At 40.5% G+C, this 21,521-nt stretch overlaps 2 protein-coding genes across 3 annotated transcripts in view; one reads left to right on the forward strand and one right to left on the reverse strand.

Moving 5' to 3' along the window:
• The window catches only part of LOC106652908 (alpha-catulin), a 93,471-nt gene that overhangs the window by 18,720 nt on the left and 53,230 nt on the right, over nt 1-21,521 (forward strand). The window contains exon 1 of one of the 2 annotated variants that reach the window (XM_014372076.2): nt 17,061-17,135. The exons of the other annotated variant lie outside the window; for it this stretch is intronic. Coding sequence (XP_014227562.1) covers nt 17,070-17,135 — 66 coding nt within the window. The 5' untranslated portion in view covers nt 17,061-17,069. Of the gene's footprint in view, nt 1-17,060; nt 17,136-21,521 lie in introns of those variants that run through there. 2 annotated transcript variants of the gene reach the window in all.
• Nucleotides 6,726-9,224, reverse strand: LOC106652909 (cytochrome P450 9e2-like). Its single transcript, XM_014372077.2, has 2 exons — nt 7,860-9,224; nt 6,726-7,799 (listed from the first exon to the last, which is right to left on the reverse strand). Exons 1-2 carry the CDS (start codon nt 8,364-8,366, stop codon nt 6,789-6,791), a joined length of 1,518 nt encoding a protein of 505 aa, XP_014227563.1. The 5' UTR covers nt 8,367-9,224; the 3' UTR covers nt 6,726-6,788.

Below are 21,521 nucleotides of genomic sequence, written 5' to 3' on the forward strand. Positions count from 1 at the left end.
ATAATGTCATTAATTACTGCAATGTAATAAATTTATGTAAAAAAAAGGTTCAATTTTTCAAATAAATTTTTTTAGACTAGCACATTATTTATTTTAAAGCTAATAAAAAATTGTACCAATTTTATAATGCTGCAGCCGTCAAATGGCAATCTGTTTGGAGACTTACTTGCATCTGTGGGAACCGAACCGCTTGAAACAGTTTACGCCGTTTGTCTGATGAATTTTTTGTCAGAAGAAGATAACCAGGTTGTCGTGAAACCCGTGGTCCTCGTCGAACGAGACTCGGTAAAACTACATCGCCAACGTGATTCTGGACTAGATTTTTTTACAGTTACATACCAACGAGACACAGCGACTACATCTATACACGTCGCAGTTACGTACACACACACGCGCGCGTATACACGCATGGATATACATGGAGAGTAATCCTCGTTCAGGCTTAGTTTTTTGCGGACATAAATAAAAAAAAAGCTCTACCATATACGTATAAGCTAGGAAGTGATCGAAATCTGAGAGTCGCACGGAGAGCCGAAAAGCTCGATGCAATCTATATATCGTACGTATTACAGGTCCTGTAAATTTATTGCGTCGAAGCCGTTGATGTATGCGATGACCATGCATATACGTAAGATAACCGATTGATCGCTCGAAACTAACGCTCGATTATATTTTTAGATATTTTAAAACCCCAACCTCGGCACTTTATATACGATAAATGTAAGCGTCGTATATACTACGTACAGGAGTGCCAGAGAGACACGCAGCTGCGCAATTTGCGACTCAAAGGGAAAATCTCGTACTCCTAATGATCGGTGCATTTACGAGCGTCAAGTAAACTTCGGCCGCAAGAGAATTCGTAGCATATATACATATAACTATATGGGAAACATTAGTGCGCGCGCGTTTAACATGGTCTGTGCGCGCTGCTCTGGGCCGCTCGTCGTCGTCGTCGTCTCTAGATAATCAGGCAAAGTGTGCAGCAGCACACAAACACATACACACACACACAGAGAAGAAGAAGAAGAAACAGTCGATGTAACTTTGTGTGCCCGAGGTTGATAAGCCCGAGGCGACGAGCTGCGAGCTTGCAAGCTCTGTATGTAGTATAGCAGGTATATATGTGTACCATTAACTTTGCACAAGAGGTCAGAGGCGCCCCCCGCGCAAAATACTCTATGCTACTGCCTCTCTCTCTCTCTGCGTCGGTTATGCTCAAAACTCTCAACAGCGCCACATGTAAACCCGATACTTGTATGAGCATATATATATAGCAACGAGCCTACGAAGCCCTCGTACGATGTAACTAAGTATTTTATACGATAGATAGCGCAGTTCAGGAGCGACTCTCGACCGAGAGTGACTTCATTTACGCCCTTCACGGAGTTTCGTACACTTTAAACTGTATTATATATATTAGGTCCTCCTCCTCCTCGAGCCGACGCCTACGTGTATGTGTCTTTCGCTCTACGCGTTTGTAACGGACACCCAGACGACGTGCCTTGCTCTCGAGAGCCGGAGATTGAGATGCCAAGGCTGCTGCCGCACAGGACGACAAGCCGCACATCGGGTCAACTGTCACGAGAGAAACTCCTCCTCCTCCTGTAGCCGCTGCTTCTTGATCCTCGGGATTTCTAGGGAAGCCGCAGTCGGCGTGTCTTGGATTAATAGCATAACTAGCTGCGCTGCTGCTGCTACTACCACTACTGATCATCCTTTAGCTACTAGTCATTTATCGTACATATATACGTGGTACGCGAGCTTAGACTCGAAAACCCTCGGCAGCCGAGCTTGATTCTCAAGTAGCTGGGATTATTATATATATATATCCGAGCGAGCGCGGGTACTAATTATCATGCGCGAAAATTATCCGACGATCAAATATAATATATCGTACCCTCGACAGCGACGGCGGTGGCAGTACCAGAATGAATCATGTATAATCACGAAATTAATGGCCTTTCATCGTTGTATAATTCATGCAGAGAGAGAGAGAGATCGTTCGAGTATTAAAAACGGGAAAATTAGCGGTGCACAGCGCGCACGGATTCACGTGACTCGAATGCGAACGACGACGTTCGAATACGCGGGGGTCGCGGATAGCGGGAGGGTAAGGGAAGTTATCCGCTTCGATTAAAATCCACAAACGAATATCGAATTGATCCGAACCATCCCCAAAAAGACATTAAATACTATTGCGGCGGTGGCGATCCACTCTCGAATCCTTTATTCATTTTTCTTTTTTCGATATAATCGAGCTATGTAGCGTATCGGTGGCGGTCGCTTTGTAACCTCGAGCGGCTTGATAACAACGGAGTTTTTTTTTCATCTATCAATTTTATTGTGCACCAAGCGCGCGCGCGTTTGATTTATCGACTCATTCCGCTAAGTGCATCGCACTTATTCGAGGGGGCAGGGGGGAGGGCAAAATTTCTTCAAACGTTTCGCTCCGATCGACACGTATAATGTGCAGCAATATTTGATTTCCTCCTTTTGATAAGCAAAATTGTTCGGGTCGGTCAGGCGTCAAAGTAACTGTGTACGCGAGTATCGGGCCGCTGTTTCTCAAATCACTCGAATCGCCTCGCTTCAAAGGTTCGAGAGATCGATGCCTCGTTAAAACGCCGCCCCAAGACTCAACCGACCGAGGCCGTTAAAGGCTACGAGAGTTACATTTGTCTACTTGATGGATGTTACGTGAATCGAACTTTTCTTTGGCATTTAAATCGTTTGAATAATCATTTTATAAAGTGAAATATGAATTAATTTATCGATATATTTGTTTGCATAAAAAATATTTAACTTTTTACTGTTTTATCTGAACTATTGATGAAGATTTTTAATTTTGGAAAACTGAACCAAATAATCGAAATGCATCTTATGAAACTGGAGGACCTCGACATAAAATCAAGAGCAAATATCAAGCGGAAGCTTTAAGTTTTCTTTTGTATCGATGTCCTTCATCGTTTTCTCAAAAATACATTTATAATATCTGCCCAGTACATAATGTACTCAAGCACGAACGGTTATCTATTTCCATCATTTGAAAAAATATGCAGGTCAAGTAGGTAAGGTAAGGGTATTGTATAGCAAAAACATCCAGTTGTTTAATCTTGAAGCGAACTTTAACTTTGTACTCGACAGTCTCGAATGGAATCTCTCTTTTTTTCATATACCTATATACGTTCACGTACGATTTGAATCTTGGAAAATTTTATAAATTCCGCTATTCTTGTTTTTTCATTGTCTTTTATTACTGAATGCTGTTTTTTCGTAAAACATCTTAGCACTCTATAAGCGCATAGGAAGATCAAAAGTACCATGCACCGGGAGATAAGCTACGCGAGCTTAAATTTCTCCGTTGAGGCTTAAACATACACATACATAGTACACACTTGTCGAAAGTTTGAAATCGTCGTCTGAAATATGAAAAGCAACTCTTAGATATTTGTAAATGCGAAAGATTTGGCCCAGAGGTGAGGTTAAAAAAGGTCGGAAAGTCGGTACCATACTAGAAAAGTTACTCTTACTTGTATATTCAAAAGTGATTCGCCACTTGCGGGAACGACATTCGCGCAACACGCCATCTAGTGGCTGGTTGCGAAGTACAAAGTGGGCAAAAATGGAGGCTGCAGCGAAAAGGAAAAAAACTTTAGATTGAAGTGAAATTTTAACCGATGATAGTTTATGAAGTTAGAAGATTTTTGGTAAAAAAAAATTTGGGGTTTCCATGCAAACTTAGGAAATACTGAGATCCAATGTTTTGGCCATTTAATATTGGCTCTTCTGGGAATTTGCAGTTTTTCGTTTTCAAAAAATCATAAGTTTTTTATTTGCCCGAAACATACATTTTTTATTATAACATTCGAAAGCTGATGAAATTTTCTATAACGTCTAATAATATATAAAGTGATTTGAGCTCACAGAACACGAAAAACTGCCACTTCTTGTAACCATTTAATGTGAAATGGCCAAAACTTTGGATCTCAGTATTGCCCAAGTTTGCATGGAAACTCCAAATTTAATTTTTTTATACCAAAAATCTTGTAATTTCATAAACTATCATGGGTTAAAATTGCACTTAGATCTACAGTTTTTTCATTTTCGCTACAGCCTCCTTTTTTGTCCTCATTCAACTTTGCAACCAGCCGCTAGATGGCGTGCTGCGCGAATGTCGCTCCCGCAAGTGGCGAATCACTTTTGCAGATACAAGTAAGAATAACTTTCTCGTACAGTCAAGTATAATATTCTGTTAGGCTACCAATTACGATTAAACAGCACCTTTGGGCCAAATCTTTCTCATTTATAATGATCTAAGAGTCGCTTTTCATATCCTTAAGACTTTGTTAAAAAGTTTATCTATTCGAGACGTTTCAATACGAGTACGTAAAAATATCTAGTCGGAGTACAATAAAAAATCGAAATTCAAACCGAGCATCTCTATCATTCTTCGTCGAGGCGTACACACTTACACACACACGCGCGCGCGCCGCAAGTATAGAGTTTGACCTCGACGTCTGCAACATGAAAACTGTGTCGATAAATCAAAGCTGTGCACGCCCGGCGCGAGCACAAGTTCGGTCCGCGAGACTCCTCGATATTTACACATGCGAAAGATTTGGATTTATAGTCGCAGAGACGAATCGCGTTATATAGAAGCGTCGAATAGTAGCAGCAGCAGCAGCAGTGGACGGAACGTATCTGTGTCAGAGACGCTGCGAGCTGTGGAATACGTTATAAAATGTGCTGCTGCACCGCACCTAGCACAGCAGAAGCGCGACAGAGCGTGCGAAATGACGCGCGCGCGGGGGGGCCTCGGAAAGCTCGCAAGCTCGAGCCTCACCGGCAGCTGCTCGCACGGGACGAGAGACTGAGAGATAGAGAGAGTCGAATGAGATTAGAATATAACGAGGGCAGAGAAGGCAAAACGCGTGAAATGTAAATTCTACCGGTTGAAAGACGTGTGCGGGGTGTGTGTGTGTGTGTGCGCTACACACAGGCCGAACGGAAACGAGAATTTTTCATTAAGAAATTCCTGGTAGAAAATATAGCTGGTATATATTGTAATGGCTTGCTTGCTACGCACGTATAATACGCCCTCGCCCCCCCCCCCCCCCCNNNCCCCCCCCCCCCCCCGGAAGAAAATTCGAATAATGCTTATAACGCTATACATATCCGCTTCAACGAAAATCCATCGGTAATTATTCCGTTAATATTTCCCGAAACATTCTTGCCCTCGCTAAGATTATTTCGATTCCGCCGCAGCCATTCACGCGTGTATGTGTACTGCATACAACATTTTCGTTTGCCCACGCGTGCGATGAAGGGTTGATTGTTATTTTTATTTTTCAACTCCGCATGCGAGGTGAAACGAGTTTATAGAATCAGCCAGCTAGGCTAGTATAGAGCTGACTGCGCGCAGAGCGAGGCGCTAGAGCACGCGAAATTGTTCATCCACGCCAAGAGAGAGCACAGAGCTACGTATAATAATGTATATAGATATGTATATAGCTTGTATACGAAGGTACGCGAATAAGCGACGATATAAGCTCGTGTATAATCCTTTGGCCACTGTGCATACATGTACGAATGGGTGTGTGCGTGTTTGTGCGCATGCAGCTAAAGGGTTAGTACTGTACCGTACTCTGGTAGAGCTCTGCGCTCGTGGGTGATAAATCCGAAACACGAAGCCCCCCTAAAACTACCCTACTACTACTACTGCTACTCGCGCTGCGACTCGCGCGATATTATATTATGCAATACGCCGCACACTGATAATGCGTAATTCGCACCGGGTGCGGGGGTATAATGCGGCTGGATTACCGAAATAACTTATTGCATTGATAATGGCTCTTTGAGGCATGTTAATGTCGCGCGTATGTGTTGCTGCGCGCACGTGCACCACACGCGATGTACAACAAAAAAAAAATTATTTTCCAGCTTCGAGCTTGCGCGGCTTTGGATTCGACAACGCAACCCCCCCGTAAAACAAGGCAGAAAACAAAATCGATCCGGAAAAGCAAAGTCTCTTCAAAGTCGGTTTATGTATATAGCTTTTGTTGCCTTTTTTATTTTCATGGAGGCATCTCTCTCTCTCTCTCTCAGCTCTGCCTTTTTTTTCGATATTTTTCGTCCGGCTGAAAGTTTAGACTTGAAACGAGGCACGGCGGCGGTGGCGGCGTTGGGCGAGTAAACGCGCTTTTTTCAGTCCTCTTCTCCTCTCTTTTTAACTTCTTTGTTACCAGCAGCACGGTAGCAGCGCAGCAGCGCTTCTTTTTTGCGTCTGGCTCATGCTGTACGTTCGGTTCGGGAAAGGAAAAGCACGGAGAGTTGTGTGAATACCCCGTGTGCGCGCACGCGGGCCAGGATTTAGGTCAGGTATCGAATACGAATCGACTTTATATCTTTCCTTTTTTTTCTCTCTCTTTCGGTTGGTATTCGTCCATCTCTCTTACTCTCTGCTGCGTGCTAATCTCTATGTTTTCTGAACGCGCACTGCACACAATAGCGAGGCGCAATTTTTTATTGCGTGTCGCCGAGCAGTTTCGTTACTATATCCGTGCGATTGGCGATAATAATACGTTTGAGTTCTCGCACCAGATAAGGAAACATCGCGCGAGATAGCTTCGATACCCGGTAAAAATCTATACTCGGACTTTTTGCACAAACACTCCGCTGACGTATACGTAAATGAATTACCAGAAATTTAAAAATTGTTACGAATGTGTAATATCTTTTTATTATGCATCGTGCGCTACAAAATTATACAAGAAAAATTAGTCGAATCTCTATACGCGTTGTTCGAGCTTGAGCCAGCAACCACCTCGAGCCGTGGTGGTGAATGTCTTTTTAGCGAATCTCACGGGATGCTCCGATTTTTCCGTGAACTTGATGACGAATTTTTTCAGCACGTTGATCACGATGATTTTCGTCTCCATGAGGGCGAATCGTTTGCCGATGCACTCCCTCGGCCCGATGCCGAACGGCAAGTACGTGTACGGGTCGATCTTGCCCTTGTTCTCCGGGGAAAATCTCTCCGGATCGAATTTCTCCGGCTCGGGAAAGTATCGCGGATCCGTGTGAAAGCCGTACACCGGAATTATGAGGGCCTGTCCCTTCTTCATCGTGTAGCCCGGACAGCCTGCCATCGCCGGCGGGAAGCTGTAATCCTTGGTGCAGACGCGATTGGTCAGCGGCGCGCCCGGATACTTTCTCAGCGTCTCGCTCATCACCATGTCCAGATACTTCATGCCGACGAGCGAATCGTAGGTGATTCTTTGATCTTCCCCGTAATGAGTGTCCACCTCCGCTCGGAGCCGCTCCTGTATCTCCGGATTGGCCGCGAGCTCGTGACAGACGAAGCATATCAGGCTGGAGGTCGTCTCGAATCCGGCCAAAAAAAATATCACCGACTGAGCCACCAAGTCGTCCATCGTGACTTTTGATGATTCATTGTCCTTTTTCACCATCGCTTGACAGAGCAAATGAATCATGTCCTGCCGGACGATGCCCCGCTCCAGTCGCATTTTCACGCTCTCGTTTATTAAACTTTTGAAAAACAGATCCGTGGACTTTGGCAAAAAGGTCGCGCCGGTCTGTCGCATGAGTTTCGGCAGTATCGTCATGAGGAGGATTTTGACGATCCAGGTTACCGGGAACGACGTGAACGATTGGCCGTTTTTGAAAAATTCGTTATCCGGATTCTTCATCGAGTTCACCTCGATTCCAAAAGCCGAAGTGGCTATGACGTCGCTGGTGTATCTCGTGAATGCCGATTTCGCCTCGAATTCCTTGGCCAGCTATGGAAATAAAATTCAATTAATCATATGCAATTGATTAATCAACGAAATTTCAATTACCTCGGGATGTTCGACGAAATAATCCGTAAAGTGATTGGAACACTCGACGATGAGCTCGAACATGGCCTTCATTCTCGACGTGGTGAAGCTCGGCGACAGGGTGTTTCTCAGTTCCCGCCATCTCTGGCCTTTCAGAGAGAACAAATTTTTACCGACTATCGGATCCATCTCCTCGCTGACGAAGGCCACGTGATCCGTGAAGTGGTCGAAATTTTTAACGAATATGTCTTTCAGCAGTTCCGGATCCTTGACGACTATCGTCGGATTTCTGAAGTCGAACATTCCGAAGTAGCGAGCGCCGGGATGCTGCGCGTAAAGCATCTTCGAGTGATCGGGAAAAGGGACGAGCCTCAAGAGAACCGGTCCATTGTTTCCGATCAATGGTATAGGCGTGATGTGAGGAATTTTGCGACGTTTCCAGTAAGTGAACTGATTGACGATTGCATAAAATGCAAAAGTTACGAAGGCAATGAGTCCGTAGATAATAATAGACACCGTTACAGCCATTTTGATGTTTTTTTTTATAATACTATTGTACCGTATAAAAATATTTCAAATGTTCAAATTAATACCATTGAATTAAATTCTCTCGTAATAAAATTTATATCTCACATTCTGCGCGCTCTCAATTACATCAACTTTTACGGTCGATAAAGCTGCGGACGAGGCTTCTATGCAGTTTATTTAACAATTATACCGCGCGAAGCTCCGAATGGGATGTAAAACGCGTATACAACCGGTTGGTATTTACTAGAGAGCTACGCTACGCACCACTGACAGTTTGTCATTGACGTTCCTGAGTCACCCACGCACACACGCACACACACATGCGTTATATAATCTAGATAACTGCGCGCATATAGAGAGATAATACAATCTCAAGTGGATGACAGCACTATAGTGGCACTTTATGTATGGCTCGAACGATCGTATTTCCTTTATTATTCGTGATCGTTTGTCGAAATCACTCGCTTCGATTGTATTGTCAAAACTCGTCGTTCGATTGTTATTCGCACTTCTTATCCTAACTGAAGTAAAATTTGGTAACGATTGTTTTGGTTCACTGGAAGATGCAATGTTTATAACCTCAACGATGTCTACAACGATAATCTGCGACTCCCAACAATGATGTATACCGGTTCAGTGAGTGACATTGCAGCCTCGATTGCAACGATCTTTTCCTTCTACTTCGTATGCGCATGCGCTTCGAAATAAACTTGAAATAAACTAGTTTTTTTATGAGCATCTACTTTTTTTTAATCGAAATTCAACGCAAATTATAGATACAAATCGAGTTGAACAAAAATGTTGATTGATAATGAATTATTTTCCTTTTATTTCTAAATGCGTTGGAAAATTTGTTACCAACATCCTCGAAACAAATCTTCCAACTCTCAATTTATCATTTCTGCTCGTTTGTTGAATAATTATAAAACTTCGAAAAAATCATACTAAACATAGCTCACTATTTCAGCGTCAAGTCCATTGCATCAGGCTAGCTACTATTTTAATCAATATATGCCTCGCGCACACTGGCGTGTCACTTCCTGAATAATTAATATCATTATCCGATGATCTATGAGCTGGTCTCGATTATTTCATCATTACGAATTGACGATACAATTCTCGGTAAAGCTGATTTTGAACTTTTGCTGCAAAATTCAACCGATTGTAACGATACAATTTTTTTAATATTTTACTTCGTACTCTGGCCGACGTTCCGGTGAGTTTACTCAAGTTTATTTGTTCGGTTTTAAATTTACACGCGATGATGGAGCAAAGTAACTAATGCGTCAGACATTGAATTATCGGCGTTTCTCCGCAGAATTGCCAGGCCGGCCTTACATAACTCACGAAGGTTGACGGATGCTGCTGGAGCGACGCGTGGTCTTCAGAATAAGTGACTGCTATTGTCACAGATGAGAAATACTACTTAAGTAAATGAGGTACTCTCTTCTGGGAAAATTTACTACTTGTTTGAGAGTATTTCACACAAGAATTTTCGTTTTCAACAGTTATTGTATTGTACATGAAGAGACTAGTCCAGCAAATATTAGTTGAGCCTGTGGAAAAAATTACTATAATATTTATTCAAAGTGTCACATTTAGGTATTCCTATTATTTTTGCTCTTTAATATAGGAATAATTCTTGTAGTAAATTGTACAATAAACGATCGTAAATTTTATGTTATGAAATTACATATTTAAAAAATTCTTGTAACATGTTTTATTTTGGAATTTCTCATATTTACAATAATTTCGATAAAGTTATGTAGTGTGTCCATCGATATTCCGATAGTTGCCATTGTAAGTGTAATTATAGTCAAATTTACAGGAATTCTGCTATCGATCGGTTTAGGCAATAAATGTAGAACAAAACGATGATGTTAATATAAAACCCAGCAAGATCCAAGTTCGTCAGTTTATTCTCGTGTGGTGCGACGTTTCGTCGAGAATTTTTTAGACCTCATCAGACTAATCACAAGAGCGGGAAATCTGAAACATATTTAATATATATAAGTTACTTTTCTCATATTTATGAACCGAAATAAATTTGACCGTTTGAGGGTTTGACGATGCGACATCTGGAGTCGACGAATGAATTATATATACCTTAGGGCGGAACGAAAAAACACTTTTGACGCCGATCGCTTTGTAATAGTATTTTATCGAAAGTTTAAGATAAAAAAAGAGAAAAGCCGCGAGCTGGGCGCGAACAAATGATGTCTTCAGGTGGCGCATGAAGCCTGAAGTTTGAAATTCGTAAAAACAATATCTTTATGCTTCAGTATGAAATCGTTACCAAATTTTTCTGCACTGGATTGGCCGATTGGGCTGAAAGTTTCAGGGCTTGTTTTACATGTTGAAAGGAGTTTCTCTGTAAAATTTTAGCCCTCTAGGTGCCTTAGAAGCAAAGATATAGTCATAGGAAGGTTGAAAAATTACGTTACATTAATTTTTTTTTGTTCTTTTTCCATCTTCACACAGCTGTACGTTGCGTAATTTTGCTGCTATTAAAACGAACGAGTAACCAATTTCTTCGTCTTTTAAAGGCCTTTTCAACCATATAAATTTGTATAGTGTTTTTTAAATTTTTACTGAAGTTACAGTATAAAACGTCCAACATTTTGTGTCGCGCTCGAAACTACAATTGTTATTTTTTTTTCTGTTTCTTAAAAGTTACACATTCTAGACAAACTTGAACCCCAATGATAGTTATATGGCCTTAAAGAGCATAAAATTTCCTTTAATTTGGTGTATTTAAAAACTCTCTAGGTCCTCTAGAACCAAAGATACAGCTGTTTGAAGTTTTACTGAAAATGTAAGATTCGATTGTGTGATGATCATACCATATCTGGCCTATGATAGATTCACAGATTCAGTACTTTCATTTTTGGTAAAACTTCAAACAGCTGTATCTTTGGTTCTAGAGGACCTAGAGAGTTTTTAAATACACCAAATTAAAGGAAATTTTATGCTCTTTAAGGCCATATAACTATCATTGGGGTTCAAGTTTGTCTAGAATGTGTAACTTTTAAGAAACAGAAAAAAAAATAACAATTGTAGTTTCGAGCGCGACACAAAATGTTGGACGTTTTATACTGTAACTTCAGTAAAAATTTAAAAAACACTATACAAATTTATATGGTTGAAAAGGCCTTTAAAAGACGAAGAAATTGGTTACTCGTTCGTTTTAATAGCAGCAAAATTACGCAACGTACAGCTGTGTGAAGATGGAAAAAGAACAAAAAAAAATTAATGTAACGTAATTTTTCAACCTTCCTATGACTATATCTTTGCTTCTAAGGCACCTAGAGGGCTAAAATTTTACAGAGAAACTCCTTTCAACATGTAAAACAAGCCCTGAAACTTTCAGCCCAATCGGCCAATCCAGTGCAGAAAAATTTGGTAACGATTTCATACTGAAGCATAAAGATATTGTTTTTACGAATTTCAAACTTCAGGCTTCATGCGCCACCTGAAGACATCATTTGTTCGCGCCCAGCTCGCGGCTTTTCTCTTTTTTTATCTTAAACTTTCGATAAAATACTATTACAAAGCGATCGGCGTCAAAAGTGTTTTTTCGTTCCGCCCTAATATACCTATTAGAGATTGCAGAATTTCTCTATTTACTCGTATACTCTTCTTCAAAGCACAATATTTACTTTTACCTGTGTGTTAACTTCGAATATAATTACACGCGAAAACAACAAACTCACGGGTTACGCCAAATTTCATTGGAAAGGGCATTGGATTTATAACTTCTTATAATAATGAAATTTATTATGTATATCAAATTGATTGTTGCATTTACTATTTCATAGTAAATTACGATTTAAAAATATCTGTTATGATTTCAACATTATTCATCACAATGGAAATATATGTCACTATTTTTATTATGAATATCGTAATTTACGTATATAGTTTACAATAATTTAATCGAAAACAGAGGAAAAAAAACCGCTTGATCTTAATCATAAATTTACTTGTATAATTTGTAAAAATTGTTTTTTTATTGCACATAAAAAAGTAAAAAATAGAAAATTAATTCAATTTTAACAATAATAATAAAATCATAATTTATAATTATTTCTCTTCGTTGTATTTCATTCTTTCACGGTAAGGTGCCAGCTTTAATTTTGAGATTACAAAAAAACCACTTTGCCTGTCAGATAGCTTTACCCTGTCCTAATATTTGATATTAAATTCTATTAAATTACTTTTACCTCAAGATATACTCCAACACAAACTTCTATTGTTATATTATATTTTGACGTTTTAAACTGCGCCTGTAACCAATTGAATTGTAAAGCTGTTACACATTTGTCAATTCCAAAACCGCCTTTATATCACCCCTATCTCGAAAAGTTGAAACGAGTAAGAATGAATCCTGCCGGCTTTGGCACTTAAATTGTACGATGAGCTTTGACAGATATTTTTTTTCTTTCTTAAGCAGAGAAAGGAAGGCTATGGAAAAAAAAGAAACAGAAAGGAAGGCACGGAAGAAAACTAGCTAGAACTTGAAAGTAGAAAAAAGGAACGTAGCAAAGGAAGAGTGGAGCGAATATAGTGTAGAAAAAGGAAAAAAGAAGATAAAATAATGCGAGCGTTGAAAGAATGTCGCTGAATTGGAAATAAAACTGTCCCCGTGTATCGAGGAATTAATAGCTTGAAATTTTAATAAGAACTTGTAAAACCGTGATGGATGATATCGATTGGGGATGTATGAAGATGAATGATGCAGATAGAATTCGGAAAATGTGCGGCATTTTACGTCGAGTATTTTTGACTAATTCAAGACGAGAATGCAAAAACTCGTATTTTGCATTGGAAAAGGGTTATTAGATGGTTTTTTATTGCTTCTTTTTTTCTAATATTTATATCAATTTTCTGATAATGATATAAGCATTTATAAATCTTTGACTAATCCTGTAATACCTCCATAACAATTCAAGTGATAATTAAAGCGTAATTCTCACATTAATTCGTTCTGAAACTTAAACAGTAAAAATTGTAGTGCATTAAATTGAAATATATAAGAAAAACAATTCGGTAAAGTTAATAGTTCGTTTCAATCATTTTCATCTCGATTAAAGCCACGCAATACGTCATACATAATTGATCGAGAGATCTATACTCGCAACAAATGTAACCGAAACGAATCCTCGTCGCGAGACTCGTACTCTTATTATTATCGTTAAAACTTTTACGAGCGCACACGCGAGGCACGAGATGTATATAATAATAATATAAATGACAAAGCTGCAAACGCATTTTATGTCGACTTCATCCTTTTGACAATGAAAAGTACATAAGATTATTATTACCCTCTTGACAAGGTGACATCTGCACTCGCGGCGCGACACATACGTACCGCACAACAACGTATTATAGGAAATAGGTTCGTGTATATTATACGTACGACACACAGAGAAAACGTTATACATCCATAACACGAGGAGAAGGAGGAGGAGGAGGAGGAGGATATGGTACGAAGGCCTCTCACTCTCTCTCTCGAGAAGTGCAAGAACCTCCTCCTACCCCGAGAACCAAAAATACCCTCTTTATCTTTCGGGTTATATATAAATCAGTAGCAGTTTTCCCCTTCCTCGTAAAATCGCGCGCGCGCTTCAGTGAGAGAGCTGCTGCTGCATTCTTCCCCTGTGTGTGCACACACGTATATAGTACACACGAGCTTGCAAGCTCACCCCCTTCCCCCCGGCGCCTTTTATAGCGCCCGCGCGCGCGAGTCCCTCTTTTCTGACGTAGTGGTTGTCCCACAAAAACTTTCATTCACGTTTGCTCTCTCTCTCTCTCTCTCTCTCCCCGCATACAGCACACAAAAGCTCGGGCAGCGGCAGTGGCAGTCGATATATATATAGGCTATATGCTCGGTTGTGTGGGTGTGTGTAAAACGAGTCTCGCGACCCACAACGCACACATACATAGGAGGTGCATCCGCGAAAATCTCGCTCTACGCCGTGCACTGTGCACTGTGCACACTGTGCAGCGCCGTGCACTCGCTGTGCTACTGCACTGGCTCTCTCTCTTGCACTGGGCTAGAGGTATTGATTGTCGGAGACTCGGTTGGTGGCGCGCCGCTCTCTCTCTCTCTCTCTCTCTCTTGCTCTTGCTTGCCTGTGCTTGCTCGGTACATACGTACGTATAGGGTGCCGCGCGGGTATAGTATATAGCCCAGAGAGAGCGAGTGAGCGAGAGAGAGAGAGAGAAAAGCTCGCTGGGGTAGGGGAGAGAGATCGCGCGCGCTGCAAACTCGGCCGCCGCTGCTGCCGACGCCGCCGACGCTGCCGCCGTCGAACGCGTATACGTTATACGTCGACGCGAGCTTGGAGCTTTGACTCGGTGCACGAGCGAGCGCAGTCGTTGCCGCCGCTGCACTGCGAGCTTCCTTATTTCTTCTTAAGGTTTTTGACAAATTCGAAATTTTTCTAGAGGAAATTCTACCGATGCTGAATATGTATATATGGAGCTCGATGCCATTCGATGCGTTGACGTTTGAAATCAGGGGCAGCTCTCTGATCGACGGTTTGATTCGAGCACGATCCGAAGAGATCGAACCCCCCTCGAGTATCGTAGCAGCAGCAGCCGCCGATGCACGTGTACAAATGGCATAGAATACATGCGCGCCGCAGCCCGAGAATGGGAGTCGCTGTGTGCTGTGTGCAGTGTGCACGACGACGACGACTGCTCCGTGTGCGTTAAGTGGGGGGATGAAGGAGAGAGAAATAGATATATAGAGCGAAGGGAAGCAGCAGTATACAGCAGAGAGAGAGAGTGGGTGGGTGCACGAGAGAGATAGAGCAGCAGCGGCAGCGGCAAGGGAGGAGAAAGAGAGAGAGAGAGAAGCTTGCGAGGGCAGTGTGCTTCTCGCCCAGCTGTGCGGAGCAGCCAACTAGTCGTCGCCTGGCTGGACGTGCTCTCTGACGCATCACACAGCGACGTCGCGTCGTCGTCGTCGCGCGCCTACACACGTTAGACTACCGTAGTCGTCGTTACTACTGCTCGTCTCGAAAGCTCCGATATATATTTAAAATATAAATATATATACGTACACGGCCCCCGTGTGCGTTGTTGTGTGTTGTTTGTGCGAGACAGAGTCCACGGGAGCAGCAGGCCGCTTTTCTACCCTACTACTACTGCTAGCGCGCGATCCACGCTGCTACTACTGCTACTATCGGCTTTACCCCCATTGTGTGTGTTTGTGTCGCTACGATAATACTCGTTGTCTACGTGCGTCTGCTACAAGAAAAAAAAAAGTTGAGCTTTTTTCGACAGTTGCGTTGCTGTTGTATATTTTTCGCAAAAATTGATGCACGGGCCTGGAGTCTCGTAGTCAGCAGCATAAGCAAAAGCAGCCAAAGTTCTTTCAGCCAGAGAAATTTCAAAGAGTATAACTGGAACGCGCGAGTCGACGAAAAGTCGACGTTACAAATAAGAGGACAAAGGAGCAAATAGAGCGTATAAGTTTAATGTACGACAACTGACAGTTTATTTACATTTGTACTGGAAAGCGACAGGGGGCTCCGCAGCAAGTACCTGCCGCTTGAAAAAAAAGTATTATATACGTAAAAAAACATATATACAAAAGTATAACTCACCCGCAAACACGAATCCCGAATCGCGCGCGTGTCCAGAGCGATCGGACACGAGATTCAGCATCGTATATATACGCGAACGTGTAGCAGCAGCGTATATAGATAGAAAAAAGGCTTATGTGCGGCACACTTACTGCGAGGGGTATTATGTAGTAGCTGCTGCTGCTGCTGCTGCTCTTCTCTGTCTTCGTGTACGTGTGAGTGTATGTGTATGTGCGCGTTTGGGATCTATATAGCACTGCCACCGCCGAGTCGAGTTCGTCCGTGTGTCGCTACCCTCGCCGCTCGAGCTCAAGCAGCAGCCACGAGCTAGAGGCGCGAGCTTTCTGACAGCACACATTGCACGTGCCGCCTTTAACGCCGCCGCCACCGCCGCCACCGCTACTGATGCGAAAGCCGTAACACGAGCTATATACAAGTATATATACCTCCTCGTCCGTCGTATATACATATAACAGAGTAATATTTGACGAGCTTTCCTCTCTGCACGACCGTGAAAAACGGTCTACTTACTTACTCGCTTGACTGATACACGTCGATGCTGCGCCGTTGCGATGCGGCAGCGATCTTGCGAATGTTCCAAGATACGCACATGGCGACGACGACGAGACACGAGTGACGCAGCCACGATGATAAAAGGCCGACGACCTGTTACTACCTGCGCGTTACGAGGGGACTTACATTCGCAGTCGTAATAGAGGTATAAAGAAACGATAATCGATAGACTTTGAACGTGTCTCGCGGCGAGCCTTCGACGAGACGGAAGAAGAAAACTTGCGAGTTGTTGCACTTGATAATAAATAATATTAATAATAATAGTAAAAGAAAAAAATCGTTGAAGAGACAGAAAGTTTATTTATAATACGGAATATTATTGTGTACGAAGAGAGTTTATTATAATACATAAGAAGATAATATATAATCTTAAGGGTGAAAGTGAAAAATAATAATATAATAATAATAATAATAAAGTGAGAGCCATTCAAGAAGCTCGATTCGCCGTTGCACACACGCAAAGCACACGTACACACGTACACACACAGGAGAGTATATAAGTTTCGCTCGAAACTTTGTACCGTTAGAGTCAAATATGTATACGCGAGAGAACAACAGCCAGCCGAGCATGTACGAGAGAAGCATGACCGCTGATCGACAGGTACGTTTTTCACGATTAGGCACGGCCCATAATATATACGTTCTTTTGTTGGTTTCGTGCATACCCTATATTTACATCGGTGGCATGTGTGTATAATAATATTTAACACATGCATCTCCAACGTGTATAAACGCGAGACTTTATACACTTGCTATTATATGCCGCTGCTGCTGCTGCTCTTAGAAGCAGTAAAAAAGCCAGATTAATCCGTGTACTTTTCGGAGCTTGCGACGACGAATATCGTGAAAATCCGTGGGGGTAAATTTGGGACCGAGAACCGAGAGCTACTGAATAGCATTATATGTACCCCGAGCGCTGCAGCGAACAGTCGAATCGTGAGCCGATAAAACTTAATTGAAACCTTAAATATTCGCTGTATCTCCGTAGCGGAGAGTTCGAATCTAGTTCAACGATCTTTAACGAAAAGAAGAAGAAAAAAAAACAACAAAATGTTAATGCGAGTCGATATTATTGAAATATATGCGAAAGCTCTGCAGGATCGTCTTCTTCGTGAAATGCAACGTGGCTAATTTACGAAGGTTCGAAGTCGCTCGAATCGAAAAATTCTTCGAGAATATTAAAAAAATACACGATATCGTATACTTATTGATCAACCGAGAAACAGGAAAGTAGGATAGTTTTTTTTTCTCAAGTACGCTATATTATATTTAGGATAAGCGCAGTGTGAATTCTAAAATATTCGATGTTTCGACGGCGGCTGCAGATGTCGCTTTTTTTCCAGCGCCTCTTCTTCGACTTTTCTCGAGTCGCAAATTAACCAATCAGAAGTGGCTCTGAATTGCTCGGCGTTTCAGGACATCAATTTTTTTACGAGCACATAAACTCGGCGTTTTCGCCGTAATAATTGTTTTCATTGTAATTGCTCGTTAGCTCTGCACACACACACACACAGCAGACACTTTGCGCTATTTGGGTCAATAGCAAAGCTCTCGCACGAGTCGAATTGAAATTCTTTTTTCCTTTTTTTTTTTTTTTTTTTACACAACTGCACAGCGACAGTCGTCGCGGAAAAATCATCCGCAACGTCGAATATTGTAGATATACCGTGGGCTGTGGCGGGCGTGTATTTCTATTCGCTGAAAAAATCCGTGAAAAGCTTCGCAGCGCCGCGGAAGAATATAATACGCGCGACCCCAATCATCCGTCGCACGGAGGCACTTTATCTTTCATTCGCATACTTGAAAAACAAGAACTCATGATAACATGCGGCCCAACGCGTTACGTATAGTCGCGTGTGCAACTTTTTTTGGGTATACGTGCTCTGCTCTCTCGTACGTTTTAGCATTGTGTATAGGGTTGATGGATGACGTGGTACATTTTTCTTTGGCCAGTTAGGATGTCCCCTAAAATGTTCATCACGTTGTTTTTCAAACCTTAATGCGAAAAATGTTTTGTTGTACTTGAATAGGTATTTTTGAATATCTTTACGCATTGCTGAGATCGTAAACTTTTTAATGGACTTATCGGTTTAAACATTAAACACATTGTATGTAGGAGTGTTTTATATTAGTTATATATTATTAAATACACTTAAAAACATGTACGATAAAATTGGTGCGATTTAAATTGAATTAAATTGAACGTCAATTCTTTAATTACATAATTCTCATGATTCACATTAATTTTTACGTAGTTTTTCTTAATTGTATGCATTTTCGATGTGAAATGTTAATTATATTAAATTGACAAACTCGAAAACTCAAAATTATGTAACGTATGTTTGTTCTTGACAGTACTTTGACTTATACAATCAGGTTTACATTACCACTTGCAGATTTCCAGATAAAGGTACTCGCCATCTAGTGGTTGAAGTTGTCTTCAATTATGAATTTCATACATTTTTTGTAGTTATTTGTATTATAAATCGGAAATGATACATTAATTCTTAACAAAAATATCACGTAAAGGTAAAACAAAAATTAATATCGGTCAATTAAATTTTAATGTCTGCTTTTACATTAAAAGTGCATTAAATTTAAGGTTTTTTCAAAAGTGCAGTTTTGTAAAACTTGTAATTCAATATGCTCAAGCTCTGAAGCTCTTAAAACTTTACTAATACAAATTTATCTAATAAAACTATGTTCTGATTTAAGCTTTGTTGCGAAAATTGATGCTTCCTTCGAATTAAAATCCTCGATTTTTCAGTGAGAACGAGAGTCGGAAAAAAGATGAACTAAATGAAATAAGGTTCATTCATGGGAGAAATAATAGACGCTACAGAGCAGTCACATGTTCCGCCTCGAAGTTCAACGTCTAGCCATTTGTCTTTTTTCCTTTTGAAATCACAAGTGTTAGATAACATGGAACAGTGTTTTTAATTAACTCGATAGTACATTGTTTATTTTTCTTATTGTTTATTTTACGTCTATAAGTCAGTCACTCAACTTCTTTAATAATGTCAAGTTGTTTATACTTCTTTCTTTTTAAGTTAATAATAAACTTGATCAAACTATTATTTTCGATTTAGAAAAGTCAACCACACAATGCCGTTCGAGTGCATTAAAGCACTCGGGATGTATATTCAATATGAATATATTTGACATATTTCATCGACAAAATAGAGTGCACAGTAATGACGTTGAATTGATCGCTCGAGATCTCTCGATAAGTTCGAACAAATCATTAATACCAGATTACGAAAAACTAATTATATACTATTCGAGCGTGTGAGAATCGATATTGCGTTCGGGCGTTCATTTACGGAAAAAAAAGTCTCCATTGTCGCAGGATTTATTCTCCGTTGCGCGCGGAGGTCAGCGTAACAAAGGAAAACGCCTGGTCATCGGTCGCAGGCGTTACAAATCCTTGGGTGGATTTTTTCGTACTGGTCGTGTACATTAAAAGGACGGCTTAACTCATGAGAGACAGCGCGGAGATTTATAAGCTCATAATTCGAGTTATCAACGCGAATTCACGTCACGATTTTGTTTTCGCTTTTACAGCACGAGAGTACTTAACAGAAAACAAATGAAAATTACGCTTTCGATGCACAAAATGTCATCGAATATTCTCTTCGAACAGTCGCGCAAGATAAATTTGAAAAATGAAAACAAAAAGGCCTTTCAACGTTTATCGAACATTCTAAAAATACCTCGTAGCAATCAGAATTGAATAAACAAGAGTTTTGAAAACTATAAATTTAATTGTACGTGGAGAATTTCGATTGAAAACCAACTGGGAGTGTATACGGTGAAGTAAATTTATTTTTCGAATCTTCCTTTTTTAGAAAAAGAAAAACTATACACGAAACAATATCCAGCAACGGTAGAAATAGTCACCTCAGTCACTTGAGATTGTTTGCAGTTCGCACGTGATTGGGAAACTTGTATAAACTTTTGAGTTAAATCGACCATTGCAGAATTCATTTGGACGTGAACAAACTCGCAATGAACATTCAAAGAAAAAACGATCCTTTTCAGTATCTTTTATGCTCTCAGGAATTTTTTAATCAATTTTTTTCCAAACATTTTTTCAATCACTTACCGTCAAATTAACCTGCTTTGACATTCGGAAGTAAGAAATAACCTTGGATTATGCCACAGTGAATTGAAAGGAATTATAATACGGCGGAAAGTTGTTGCTTGCCAAACTCCTGGTCTTTCTCGAATTATGAAGAAAATTACACTCCAACTACCGCGAACAAACTTTTCTCATAGAGCTTGTATCAAAAGAAAATAAAAGACTTCGCACTTTCATGCATGTTTCTCATTGTTGAGCATTTTAAAACAATATTCATCTACTAAAGTCCGCGCTCATTCTTTATCGAATTTCTCGCTGAAATTTTCTTAAATATTCATCGTCGTGGGATACATACCACAAATTCAGTTATTAATAACGCGAAAGCGTGGAAAAAGTAGTTAAAGTATTTCTGAAGGAGGACGATTCAAAATTAACTAAGAACTTGCGAAAAAACGTGACCTGTCGAGCTTGTGGATGAAAAAGCTATCGTTAATTTAATTTTCTTTCTTTCTTTTTTTTTGCTACATAAAAGCTGTCTCTTGTGCTTCTGCCACTGGTAAATGGTGTGTTTGCAACTGACTTTAATCGATTTTTAATGTATTTCTTTTATTACTTATCGATCCCTCTTGAATGACGATAACAAATTTGAAAATATTTCAAGCCGAAAAAAGGGATTGCACCATTAACCAGAATTAAATAGAGCTACGTCGAAAAACACGAAAGTGATTATAGTGCAATATAGTTTTTGTTAAAAATAAATTGCATATTTAAAAGTAATTTTAAACTTACACATTTTTCAGCTCACTTTTTCATCTCCTGTAAATTTCGTGAAAATAATTTTACGTGCAACTATATGCAACAATTTTGCATCTATTCTCGCTGATGAAATTGTTTTTGCTTTGAAAA

This window comes from Trichogramma pretiosum, unplaced genomic scaffold (genome assembly GCF_000599845.2).
Source record: "Trichogramma pretiosum strain Unisexual culture from Peru unplaced genomic scaffold, Tpre_2.0 scaffold58, whole genome shotgun sequence".
Taxonomy (NCBI): Eukaryota; Metazoa; Arthropoda; class Insecta; order Hymenoptera; family Trichogrammatidae; genus Trichogramma; species Trichogramma pretiosum.